General features: G+C 40.1%; 1 protein-coding gene across 6 annotated transcripts in view; it reads right to left on the bottom strand.

Annotated features, from left to right (window-relative positions):
- Positions 1-300: 300 nt before the first annotated feature.
- Positions 301-13917, bottom strand: part of LOC110968331 (alpha-1,3-mannosyl-glycoprotein 4-beta-N-acetylglucosaminyltransferase C-like) — a 56397-nt gene continuing 42780 nt past the window's right edge. For all 6 annotated transcript variants that reach the window (XM_051951775.1, XM_051951774.1, XM_051951776.1 and 3 more), the window contains 3 exons: positions 2095-2240; positions 1827-1974; positions 301-1706 (listed from right to left, as the gene is read on the bottom strand). In XM_051951775.1, coding sequence (XP_051807735.1) covers positions 538-1706; positions 1827-1974; positions 2095-2240 — 1463 coding nt within the window. In that variant the 3' untranslated portion in view covers positions 301-537. The remainder of the gene's footprint in view (positions 1707-1826; positions 1975-2094; positions 2241-13917) is intronic.

Raw genomic sequence — 13917 nt, 5'->3', positions numbered from 1 at the left:
GAATTGCTATTTTATATCATTTGCAGTCTAATGTCTTTAATGTTAGATGCTAGAAACAGCTGTTTAGTGCCCCCTGAATCCATCCTTATTTGTTTTCAGAGATTTAAACACTAAGAACTGCAGCTTTTCAATAACGGAGTTTGGTTTTGGCTTTCTAAAAACCCTCTTTTGTGTGTAGTCTTAGATTTTGTTCTATAGCACTGATTCAAAAAGCCAGAAACTGGGTTACAATGTTTTGAAGTCCAGATTGTGTGGAAGAGCCCGTTAGGCGCCGTGACTGAAAACAAACAACATACCAGCCAAGTGTGAACATTTTTATGTACAGATTTTCTGAAAATGAACACAAGTAGAAAGGCTCCATACTATACACATTGATCATTTCAATACATCACAATGAAAACATACAGCAGATCTCTGAACAACCCAAGAAAATATGGATTGATCTGAATTCACTAAACAGGAGAAGTCCAAAATGAACTCATTACATCTGCATCCAAAATCACTACATACAGACAATCATTTAAAAACTTCATTTTCTTACTTAATTAATTGACTAATAGGTTGTGCAGTCCATAAACTGATAGTTCTTATGATGAGCCATTCTTTCTGACTGGCAGTGACGACTATTCGTACACACTCAATGTCAAAACCGATCTTGTGGTCCACATTATTAACCTCAATGTTTCCCGCTTTAAACTCCCCCAGTGTGATGTAGGACGTGCACTGTCTTCCCTGTTTTGTTTCCACAGACTTCTGGCCTACTTCCAGAGCTCCATGGTGAAGAATGTCATTCTGTCTGTCCTCTGTACCTGTAACAATTTTAATTCTGCTGATTTTTGTTGATTTGTTAAAGATTATAATGAAGAAGTCTCCTGTGCACGGAGGTTTCCCCCAAAAATACTCATCAACGATACTACTGTAAGCCTTAGTGGCGTCATAGTTTTCAAAGACATTTATGTTTGTACAAAGGCTGGCAGGGGGGTTGTCAGGAATGTCTATGGAGTCTTCCTCAAAGTCATCATCCTTCAGTTTGTTCTCAGCTCCTTTATATGAGGAGTAGTAGCCCATGTGTTGGAACAGCGAGGGCTTGAATCGGATCACATCCTTCTGGGCCAGCAGACCCCTGAAGTGGATGAGGAGCCAGTCACAGGGCATTTCCTGGTAGAACATGAGGAGGAAATGAGCCAGACGAGGCAGGTCTCTGGAGTGGTACAGCTTTCCGATGTAGCCCAGCTTGGAGAATTCCAGCATCACCCAGTAGGAACCTTCTCTGGAGGTAATCACCTTCTTCAGCGCTGTCAGGAAGTTCCTGGAGCAGCGCACATCGTCCTCTAACATCATGTAGAAGTGAGAGAGGTTTGTGCAGAAGTTGAGGAGGAAAGCGTAGTCCACGTTCTGCTTAGAACGGAAACGGACCCGGTCCTCTGGGTCATTGTAGTTCCTTTTCAGCCCAGCCAGAGATGGATAGTACTCCTCTGGGGCCTGGATTACCAGGAGGCGTCCGGCTATGATGTGGTGAGCAAATTTCCTGGTGATTTCCTGTACCAGGTTCTCACACCAGACCAGGTCAAAGTCTGCCAGATGGACCACAACCACAATCTCTTTCAGCTCCTCATAACTGGACTGATCAAAGATGGATTTGATGGTCTCCAGAAGGTAGTTTCCCCTTTTTCTTTTGACTGATGACAGTCCAATGGTGAGATATTCTGTGAAAAGAAGTCACTTTAGTCTCTTCTATGTGGAACACTCCAAATGAATGTACAGTATGCTATGTTGTTAGTAATACAATAAATTAAAACTAATACATGTCTAGTACAACCACTTACTTTTGCGTGGCAATGGAATTCCTGCAAGGTAGCGATATGTCACATTAATAGTCCCAGAGAAATTGGACAAGTCTCTGAATGTGTGGACGTATCTTTCAGAGTTTGGAGGATGAATCAATGTTTCTCCCAGCTGTCTTTTCTCAGCCTCCTAAATTACAAATATGTCTGTAAGAATACTTTCAACAAAAGAGGTGCAACTTGGTAAAAAGAATTTAACAAAAACATTAAAAATGACTTTACGTCAATATTTTAAAGGTGAGACACCCACCAGCACATATCCATCATCCATGTACAGGTTGAAGAAGAGCAGAAAGGTGACGAGGAAGCCGAGGAATGGGAGCATGGATCGCTTCCTGAAGCACCTCATCTTGTCCACAGACTTCCACATTAGCCTCATGATGGCCTCTGTCACTGCTGGGAATCACAGGTAAAACAGCCATTTAAGCATCAAAAGCAAAGAAATTATAAGAGCTTGCACAAGTCGTGTTATTTTCTTATTACGGTTTTTGTGAACGTTGGGGTTGTGCTGTTGTTATTAAGAATTAGTTGCAGACTTCCATAAATAAACTAACAAAGACCTGTTGTCTGCTTTAATCAGGAGCTATAATTCACATCCTGCACTGAGAAGACTGGCACGCTCTACAGAGCAAGTAGAACAGATGTTTCACTGAAACAAAAAGTCCCAAAAGTGCTGAACAGAGTAGCCGGAACTAATCCACCAATTTTGACTACACATTTATATTTTATCAATCAAACTAGAACGACGCCTCACAGCTGTATGCCTCCAGCTACCAGTCAAGTTGCACTTCATATACATGACTGTCCAGACTCATACAACATACTATAAGTAGTTAAGACTTTAAAGTGTGTAAGATAACCAAGAAAACCCAGAGTTTCATTGATTTTGATATAACACAAAGTTGTAGCAGTTTCAAGGTGGACACCAAAGATTAATGCCACTAAATTAGTATCGGATCCAAATGTGAAGTGCAGTCAAAATCTCCACTTCTGTTCTTCAGTTATGATGTTGAATAAAGGCCAAAATAGTGTTTTGCAGAAAATTATGCCGCTGACCTTCTGGATATAAAATGTCATCACTTCATCATTTTATCCTTTCGGACATCTGTGTGAAATTTTGTCAGAATGAACATGTGAATTCTTGAGTTACTGCCAAAGATGTGTTTTGTGAGGTCACAGTGGCCATCAGCTTCTAACCAGTTCATCTTTGAGTTAAAGTGGATGTTTGTGCCAAATTTAAAGACGTTTCTTCAGCGTGTACCTGTGATATCATGCTCATGAGAAGATTTACTGCTCTCAGCTTCTCAGATGTGACTGTTTGCAGCTTTTCTCTTTGTATACGATGTACCTGACATGTTTGGCTCTGTTGATCAGACAAAACTGCTCTCTGAATGCACAGTATGAAAAACAGAGACAGAAAACAATGGGAGAGAAATAAGGTATGACATGCAGCAAAGGTTGTAGCTGGAAACCACTTGCAGATATGTCGAGTGTGCTGTAGCCATTTGTTTGGAACATCCCTGACATTTCATCGGTTAAATGGCTAATTGGATGATCAAAAACCATCATTAAAGCAACATTAATAGATTTTTCTGGTCACTGGTGAAAGGAGAACAAACTGTGAACACAACACTGAGATGTTCTCACCTTTTCTAGCTGTTATTACTGATGCGTTGTCACCTATTTGTGCATCTCACAGGCACAGAGCATCATTGACATTCAACAAATGCTGTCTTTCATGGAACTTGAGAAATTTATGACCTGCGTTCACCCTCTTGCCACTCACGCCACTAATTCCTGAGAAAAACCGAACATAAAAGTAACGCTCTATGGGTTCATCAGATTTCTTTTTCTTTAGCTGGAAACACGAGCAGGATGAGAGCATGAGCCAGAACAGTGAAGTCGTGGTCCATAAAGCCAAGACAATGAGCTGAAAGACACTAAAATGCTCAGTAGTGCAGAGGAAACTGTAAAATCAGATGAGAATTCTTTCTAGGTTCATTTTGCTGAGCGGCTCCTTTCTCATTACGTTTTGATTTGATCCATTGTTAACGTAAAAATATCGATTAGTGCAGCTTTAATCAAAATTATAATCATTTGCCGCCCTGAAGCATCAATCACAAAGCTGGAAGGATATCCATCTTTAATTAGGTTTTGATGAGCTCCTCAACATGACAGATGTGGCCAACGGCACTGACACAGATACAGAAGGCTGATTTTAAGGTTTATCGTTGGATTAAGCAAAATGGCTGCCAGTAAGGGATCATTTTGGTCGTTAATCTAACTGCTCACAAGGGGAAACGTCAGTCGTCTGTTCAGTGTGAGCGCAGCAGACAGATGATGTTTCAGAACTCATTAAACACCAGTGACATCTCCTGATAGAAAACAAATGCTCGGTGTGATATTTACTCGTAGCGTTGACAGTCTTTTAACTAAAAAGAATTACCCTGCTCGACTGTCTGTCCTATTTGGCACCTCGTCAAAACAAAAAGGAAAACTACGGATCCCATGACACCTTTCCTAATTCTGATGTTGCGTAACATGAAAAAATGTAGCCTTCGATGTGAGAAACCGTGAGCTCCCGAGAGATGTGGACAATTTCGGCAAAGGCCTGCCGCTGGGCCCAATAACTGAATAAACAACTTATTATTCATTGTGTTATTCATTGCTTGAGTTCCATTTTAGAGGAAAAAACCATCTGCCATCCGCCAGAGAACTAAGCCATTTTGTGCTTTTGTCATGAAAAAGCTCCACACCGGCACCTGAGAGACGACGCGCCGACAGTAAGTGGAAAGACAATGACAGCTGTAAGTCAATATTATGGAAGTCCTCAGAAAAAAAAATCCCCACCTCCACACACCCTCACACAAACACCCTTATTTGAGATAGCAGCCTCAGATACTGAGACAACCAAAGAATATCTAGCAAGGCTCAATAATGGCCACATGCTTTGGCTGCGAGAGAAACAGCTGCTAAGAAATTAGATTTTTGTTTGCTTTCTCTCAGCAAATCTAAACAACAAACAAGCCTCCTATAGGTCACGTATATTTATATGGAAATGAAGGTACGCCTGTGAATAAATAAGCACCGTTTTTTGGAGCCTGTTTGCTTTAGTTTGAAATGCCTCTCTGCCAAGTTGTTATTTTGTTGTGCTTTTTTTTCCCCTCAGCAAATTATCAGTGTGTGTGCCCTGCGAGCTCATTTCTATGACTGAAGTCATTTTAGATTAGAGCCAGTAAAATAATAACAGGTAGAGGAGAATACCAATGAGCTGCAGCATTAAAAATTGTAATATGTCCTCAGAGGGTTTATCTTCTCTCCTGCACATTAACAACAGTCTCTCCAAAATCAGAATCAGAGATTTGTCTTGCTCACTAATCTTTTCTTTTATAAATGCCACAGTACTTAACAGCAGCCGAAGCCTGACTGTCCTGCTTACAGGTTAAGTCTTCTAGATGAAAACTAAGGGGAAAAAAAGGCTGAATTGGATGATTTAAATAAGCAATTTTCTAGGATCTACATCTAAGCTGCTTTAACAATAGCTTGTGGACAAATAATAATTACATGTGTGCAGGCAAAATTGTCCAAAGACAAGGGAGCGCTGCAGCAAATTTTATTAAATTAAATTACTACTCTCCCAAAGTGCATATTAAGGCTGCCAGCAGTCACGCGCTCTGTTTAGAGTGCAGTTGAAAGTGTTTCTTCTCCTCATGTGTATTTAATATTTATAATATTAATATTAATATTTATGAATTCATTTATAACACCACTGTCTTACTCCAACCTTAATGATTTGAAAAAATGTGGAAAAATGGTTCCCAAGTATACTAGCAATCAAAAGTTTGGAAACACCTTCACATTCAATGCTTTTCTTTTATTTGTATTATTTTTTCTACATTGTGGATTAGTACTGAAGATTAACCACTTTTTGTTTGCAGCATAATTCCATATGTATTCTTTTACAGTTTGATGCCTTCAGTATTAATCTACAATGTATAAAACAATTAAATAAAAACCACTGAATGAGATGGTGTGTCCAAACATTTGACTGGTAGTGTAGATCCATGAATGTGAAAAAGAGACTAAATACAATATGTTAAGTATGTGCAGAAATGCAGACACTTGGTGAGATGAAGAACACATTTGCAGCTGCTCTTGTTTGCAACTTGCTGCTCTCCCTCAGAGAGTTTCCTTCACATCAACATCGTAAGTTTCCATTTATTGTTTAAAGGGGCAGTCCAGGCTGAAATGGACAGATCTTTCTCAACGATATTATCACTGACAGATGAAGTGAAGAATTTTGAATGCTTGATTGATGTTCTGCTGGGCAACCTTGAGTCCTGGCATTCATATGGATGTTACTTTGACAAGTAACACCCACCTAAACATTGATCACAGACAACGCAACTCCCCGATAGTCAGGATGTTGTGCTCTGTCACTTCACCAAAACTGTTCAGGTATGACTCGAGGAACATGACAAAAAGTTGAAGGCATTGACTCCACCTCTGAACACCTCTGATTCCAATCCAAATGAGCATTAACGGGATGTGCCCGAACAAGCCTGATCCACAGAGACCCTACCCTACAACCTACAGGACGTTGAGAACATCAGTACCAGACACCACAGGATGCCCCCCTGGAGGTCACATGTCCATGTCCAGATGCATCACAGCTGTTCTGGCAGCATGAGGGGGACGTACATAATATTAGGCAGATGGTTTTAATGTTGATCCTGTCTATGTCAATTAATACACCCTATTATGGTGAATTGCATTGAAGACACACATAGATGCAGTATAGTGTGAAATCAACCTTAAAAAACATGCAGTGGGACCCCAAGATAGCTGAACTGTTCGAGCAGGAGACCCATAAACAGGGGCTAGGTTCCCTGACGCAGCGGGGTTTGATTCTAGTTCATGGCCCTTTGCTGCAGGTCTTCCACCCATTCTTCTCCCCTACTTTTCTGTTTGCCTCTCATGTCAAATAATGCCAAAAAATACCTTCAACAAACAAGAATAGTTTCCATAATGGGAGGAATCCACAACATAACGACTTTAAGAATCCACAGCGGTTTGAGTTGGAAAAAGGATAAATGGAAACACTTCAGAAAATCATCTTCAAAATATGGAGCTGACTCTATAAAAACATGCAAAGAAGGACCCCAGTCAGAGCTTTAGGCTTGTTAGACAGAAGAGACTGTTAAACTGAATTTCTGCTTCTCTGGACAGCATGCAGGGGGTCACTCAGAGATGTTAGAGTGGCTGTTGTTGTTCAACTTGTTTACCAGTCATATGTTTTCATTTTGAACCCGCCTCCTGACAGGTGTTGACTCAACTAATCCGCTTGCTTCACTCACAGGTTTGCACAACACGTTGTTAACACTGGGAAGGTGTGTGCACTCGTCTCGCTGTGAGCTTCTGCAACCTACTGTTACCCACAACACCTCTCTCTGCGTGCTTTTGCATCTTTGGAGAGGCTTTAGTCCCAAATCTGGATCACAGACCCTGCTTGACACATAAACCATTTGTGTGGATGGAATGGAAGCTCTGCAGCTTCTATACTGGTTAGAGGAGACAAACTTATAACTGGATGCGTTGTGAATGTAGAAAATAAACAAGTAATGTTTTGAATTCAACATCGCCCAACAAGGTGCCCTTCAGCAAAGCACTTAATCGTCATTTACGTCAGCGATAGCAGCAACATCTGCACCAGTATGGGATTGTGGCTGTACTGGGAGGCTCCCAAGTGGGAATGTCTCACTCAAGTGTTTCCGCCAGCACAGCAAAACCATACCCTGAATAAATTTGGACAGAAAATGATGGATGGGGCACTTGTTGCAGCAGAGCCAACGTGCTGTGAGACCCCACAGGGATGTATGCAGTGTGTATGACAGCTGGCTCACATTACTGACCCAGTGAACACAGATGATTTGACGTAATTAATGACATGAGTAGTGGCTGTGCTACATCTGCCGAGGAGGGAAGTCCATGAGAAATTGTGTGTATAAACGTTGGACTTTCTCAAAGCAGTCTAAGGAACCAACCTTTGCCCTGTGCAAATTTGGGTTTGATTTGATCTCAGTAAAAGAAGGCAGCTGAGAAAACGTCAGCGATAGGTGGGTTACGTTCTGTATAGAAGAGAACGTAACCCACCTAGAACGCATCTCGGCACACTGTGAAGAGGTCGTTAACTCGTGTGTTCATAACATAGTCTGAAAATGGATCAGTGACTGCATGTTGCAAAAATAAAGGCTTTTAAAAGATTTTTAATGTGATTTTTAAAAACAATAAACTGTTATGTTAAATACACTGTTTTTTTGTTAAATTACAGAAAGTAATTAGATATGACAAATGTTGAAAAAAAGCAAAATGTCATCACCAAAAAGGTGTCTTTTTCCACATAATCACAAAGTTAGGACCTAAAATGCTGCTACTTAGCTGTATTTAAATTAACCATCAATGTCATTATTTTACAGATATTTACCATTTTTTGAAAGAAAATCTCTTTACCTTTCATTAAGAGGTTAAAAAATGGTAAGCATTTGTAAAGAATATTATTTTGTAGTTATCAACAACATATTTACAATTAATTAAAACTTCATAACTGTATTATAAAAATAGAAGTCATTACTGTTTATTTACCAGATTAAAATGTGACATTGTCTGGAAGTTCGATCAATAAATATTTATAAACTGATCACTGTACAGGGCTGCACAGTGAAATAGTCCCCTCTGGATGCAGATTTTGAGCACTAAGATGGCATTATGTCCGTTACAACAGAAGTTTTGTTCCATCAGCTATTGTCATCCTCAATAAGCCACCGCGCTGAACTTGAACTTTATTTTTGTGTGTCATATTGTGAATATTGTGAATGTTGTCTTTGTATGTATGTTATGATGTGTGACATGACAGCTTATGAAAACAAATTTCCTTTGGGACAATAAAGAGCTCTATCTATCTATCTTGTGGTTAGCACTTTCACCTTGCAGCAAGAAGATCCCTGGTTCAAAGCCTGGGATCTTTCTGCATGGAGTTTGCATGCTCTCCCTGTGCATGCGTGGGTTTTCTCTGGGTACTCCGGTTTCCTCCCACAGTCCAAAAACATGCTGAGGTTAATGGATTACTCTAAATTGTCCGTAGGTGTGAATGTGAGTGTGATTGTTTGTCTGAATATGTAGCCCTGCGACAGACTGGCGACCTGTCCAGGGTGTCCCCTGCCTTCGCCCGAGTCAGCTGGGATAGGCTCCAGCTCCCCCGCAACCCTAGTGAGGATGAAGTGATGTATAGAGAATGGATGGATGATCACTGTACAGACTAAAATATTAATCTTACAAATTAATTTACATAATTTTAAGAGATCCTGTTTCTAAAATTCAAGGATGAATGGAGGTATTTTCAACAGAATAAAATATTTTCTTAACAGATGCTGATAAACTTAGAGAATAAAACACTTTGCAATGGGAAGAACGTTGTCTTTGCAAGCTTTTTTCTCACTCTTGACTCTTTCTTTCTGATTATGTGTTTCAAAGCAGTCGCATGCTTCTCCAAGGACGCATGCAAACATCTCTGTGAACCTGCTCAGCGTGGGGTATCCTGGGTCACTGTAGGCCGCAGAGGAGCAGACAAACACAAATAAACCTTCAAAATCTCAGCTGCGTATTGTTCAAACCTGTGTGCCAGGCAAGAGGACGGGCTGATTCTGCTTATTTGGGAGGAAGGTGAAAAACACACACAGTAACAACCACAGTAAAGTAAACACAAGTATGAAAGAAAGAGCTGTACCAACATATCAGAGCGATTCCCATGCATGTTCACCTAAGTGCAGCCCAGAGAGCACAATTAAGCATAATTACAGCATCAGCTGCATGTCTGAATGCAAATGTCTAAGGTTTCCTCAAGGCAGTTTTAGGAAAGCAAAACTGTATTAAATGTGACATGAATTTAGGAACCAATCTAGAAGATAGACTGTGTTTAAAACTATATGTGAGGCAAAATAATAATAAAAAAAACATTGCTGATGAAAGTGCACTTAAATCAATGCATTTTACTTCTCTAAAAAACGAAAGAATCTTTATCACACATCAGTAATTGAATTTGTGTTTTTGTATTCACCACTGAAATGATAAGTCTGAAGTTGCTGTATAAAGAAGTGTTTCCACTGAAGACAAAAATGTCAACATTCATTTCCTAACAGGCGGAAATGGAGCATTTGTTTGGGCTATTTTCAGCTGCAGATTAGTACACATTTCGTGTGTGCGTGTGTATTGACTGAAATAAACAATCTTGCCAACCTTCACAGAAATAAAGGAACAAGTTACCCGGTGCAGTTGTGCTAAGTGATGTGCTCTAAAGAGTTGGAACAACATTAACACTCACAGAATATACGACAAGTAATGTTGCTTTCATCTGCTCCTCTCCTTGTCTATCCTATTTTGTTTTTTGATTTTTATTTTCGTGACCTCGGTGACTCAAAATGCATAACACTTCATTCATGCGTCTCAGTGTTTACTGCTGTTTCATCTTTTCATCCTATGTATTCAGTCTGAAACAGAAGGTCTTCTACGTGTCACCTTGAATAAATAAAAGCAGAGTGATGTTCCTTCACATTTCTGGAGAGTTCAAAGTCCACTGCAGCCTGAATAGTAATAATAATGACAAGGCCTTTGCAGAGAGGTTGTTTCACTTCTGTTTTAGAGCAGATCATCGTAGCGCTGAGACGTGCTCGGGAATGTGTGCCAAGGGCTGTTAATGGCTTTTTTAAAATCCCCTCTAGTTTATGAACTTCACAGTCTTGTGGAACTCTGTGAATATAATTTAATATACAATGTGCGTCTCAGACACTATATCCTGCTATTATTTTCCATCTCCATCCTGCCTCGGCGGGCCTCGGGCAGAGAGCTAATGTGGGTCAAAGCACTGGCTGCTGAGGAGAGCCCATCCTCATTACAGTCGCCACCACTGGGACCGCAGAAGCCTTTCATGTTCGTCTTTGACCTGAAAGGTAAATACACTCCAGATGCAATTTACATGTACTGCAGGCCTGCTGCACTGAAACGCCAAGCTTTAGAAGTTGAGAATTATATCTGCTTCAGGCTAAAGCCAGCTTTGCTCATGAATACTTGCGCGGCAGCACGTTGCAGCAACTCTGATAACTGATGACACAGATCTGATTATTTTAAACAACGGCAATCTGAGAAGGTGCAATGTAGCACTAGTATTTGGAAACTGCTTTGAGTTTATTCAAAAGGCTTTTAAGAGGCTATACATTTTTCAGTGATGTGTAAGAAAATGCCGAAAGGTGATTTTGGCTTAGCAGACGAGAGGGAGTTTTGGAGGTAAGGCGCTGCATGAAGAGTCTGAGGATTATTTCAAGTGAAAAGGAGAACAAACTAGAGTATTATCCTATCTAACTTGCCTGGAAGCACACAATCAGAATCACTCTTTTATGAAATGTTGGCACTCTGTATGGCAACTGTGAAAATTTAAAAGTACAATACACAAGATTTGAAACATACATACATATAACATTAATTCAGCAAAGAACAACTATATGACATATATATATATAAGATATATAAGCTATAGAGGATTAATACCGTTCTCAACAGATAATGAAGTCACACTCTTTTTGTATGTGTTGCAGTCAGAGCTTCTCTAATCCATGTTTTGGCAGCTGGCCTGGCAGTGTGTGATCATTAGCGCATGTGAGCCCCTCCCTTTGAAATTGTTTGCTCTCCCTGCTGCACTTACAAACAGATTGAGAGTGACCTCCCACACACTCCCCATAATTTATGTGCACCTGTTTCATTTCAGTTTAGTGTCTTTAGTGTGTTTTGCAGGTCTCCTCTGCTTTTCCTTCTCTGCCGGGTCTGTTTTGGGCTGTATGTGGAAACAGAGAGCAGAGAAAACACGAGAGCAGAAGCAGAGACAGGTGAAGTAAACATAATGCTATTCAAGCTGACAACAACTTGTTACAGACAGTAAAGGTATTTTACAGTGGTCGTGTGGGCTGTAGTTGTGGGTGGATTATTTTGTTGAATCTCATGTACACAATCTGTAACCTGTAAATGAAAGTGAAGCGAAGGGGGAGGTGTTTGTTTTAGCCTGAGATGTAGGGGTTCAGCCTGTTGCATACAGAACTGCGAAGGAAAATATGGGAAAGAGATCGAAAGCAGAAGCAGGTAAATGTAAAAATATGGGCAGAGTGGGATAATTTACATTGTACAAAATTCTCCACAGATATAACTAGATGAGCCCTCAGTAGAGGGCAGAACCACGCCCTCTGCTGGCGAAAACCCTGTCCTCCCTATACAACTGATGCAATATGTATCAATTTTGATCATCGTACGTATCTCCCTCCCTACCTGATCTGCTGACCTGTAACTCCACAACTGAGCAGGGGACCTTAGACTGATCTTCAGTGCCAAGTTTGATTATCCTGACTTCAGCGGTTGCAGAGATATCGGACCGGACATAGCCACATACATACATACATACATACATACTTACCCAGCCAGATACCGCACCAAATGCAATAACCCCGCCGACGTAACCGTCGGGCGTGGTTAAATATATACCACTTAAACTTCAAAAAACAGTACTTATACAGTACAAGGCTCTGTTCATTAGTTTTTCAAAAAGATCTAATAAAAACAAGGGCATCCTATAAAATACTATGCTTTTACAGTTTCTTGCTCTGACAAAAGATGCGTTTTTGGTGATTTTCTAAAGATAACGCGCCTTTCAACCCCCGGTTTTGGCATTCTGAGGGTTAAGCACTGCACTCCTGTCAGTCTCCTGATGGACAGTCAGCAAAATCTTCAAAAATCTATGCAGCAGAACCAGAGATATCGCCTTTTCTATTCCACACATTCACTTCGTGCTAGCCTGAAGCAGAGATTAGGTGCGGCCTACAGAAGTCTGATAAGCTCAAGTCTTTCCAACTATGCAACTCCCAACCCACTGACTTTTTTTTTTTCATTTCCAAACTTGCAGACTTCTCCCCTTCTGCAAAACCTGTAAACAGACTTTAATGTGCAAAATCGGAGCAGTTCCCCTTTAAGGTAATTTATTGCGGTCACACAATTTGTCCATCAAAGAGCAGCTGGAAAATGTCCTGCTCAGCACATATGTGGAAGCAACTGTTTTGTAACCTAATTAAAGGAATTTAAAATGCTCGATTTTACTAAATAATTATCAGATATACCACTACCAGATTCTCAGATATTATCCTCAGTGCCAGCCTAAATAACGGAGTGTCTGCTGATCCATGAAAAAACAACGTGAACAGAAATTATGATTTTGTGAAGCTATAACTCATCAACAGAGACTTTATTACAAAAATACTGCAGATTTTGAAGCTTACATTTTTAATCGCAACAAATAAATAAGATCATTTTGGTGTTGTTTTAATATCAGACTGCTCTCTATGACATTTATTCTTCTGTCTACAAAGCTCATATGTAATGACATCATGATTTGATTACTGTAAAATAACAATCAGTCCAAGTACATTAGAGAGGCTACAAAAAATTCCAGATCTTTTGTCTTGGCTTCAGTCTCTTTTAAAGGATAATGCCTTAGACAAGCATGATCTCTGCTCTTTACCAGGCTTATATTCATTTTCTTCATGCACTTAAATGATTGTGAATGTTCTTGTTCTGTCATAAAAGCCTGTGACAGAAAAACAAAACACAAACATTTTAATGACAATAATGCTCTCATCTTCTTCCCTGCTGTGAAATGGAGATGAAGCCACAGACAGCAGATATATGTGATCAACAGGATGCATGTCTTCCACTGGGAAATGGTGGAGAAGAAATACTGCAAAATCTGCTGCACTAAGACTGCTTATGTACTGGGCAGGCATGGACTTGAAAGTGAAGCTAGACATCTTAAAATAGTCTGTTCTTATTGTGGCTGGTTTGTTTTGCAGTAATGTTGCTGAGATCTTCCAACATTTCATTACAGTTATTGTGACAGTTGTTTTTATCTGTGTAGTATCTATTCCCCAAAGAGTGCAAATATGAGAAAGTATCACAACCCAGTAATCCAACAATCCACAATCAGTAT

The sequence above is a fragment of the Acanthochromis polyacanthus genome, chromosome 8, assembly GCF_021347895.1.
Source record: "Acanthochromis polyacanthus isolate Apoly-LR-REF ecotype Palm Island chromosome 8, KAUST_Apoly_ChrSc, whole genome shotgun sequence".
Classification (NCBI taxonomy): domain Eukaryota; kingdom Metazoa; phylum Chordata; class Actinopteri; family Pomacentridae; genus Acanthochromis; species Acanthochromis polyacanthus.
This window is presented reverse-complemented; position numbering and strand designations above follow the sequence as displayed.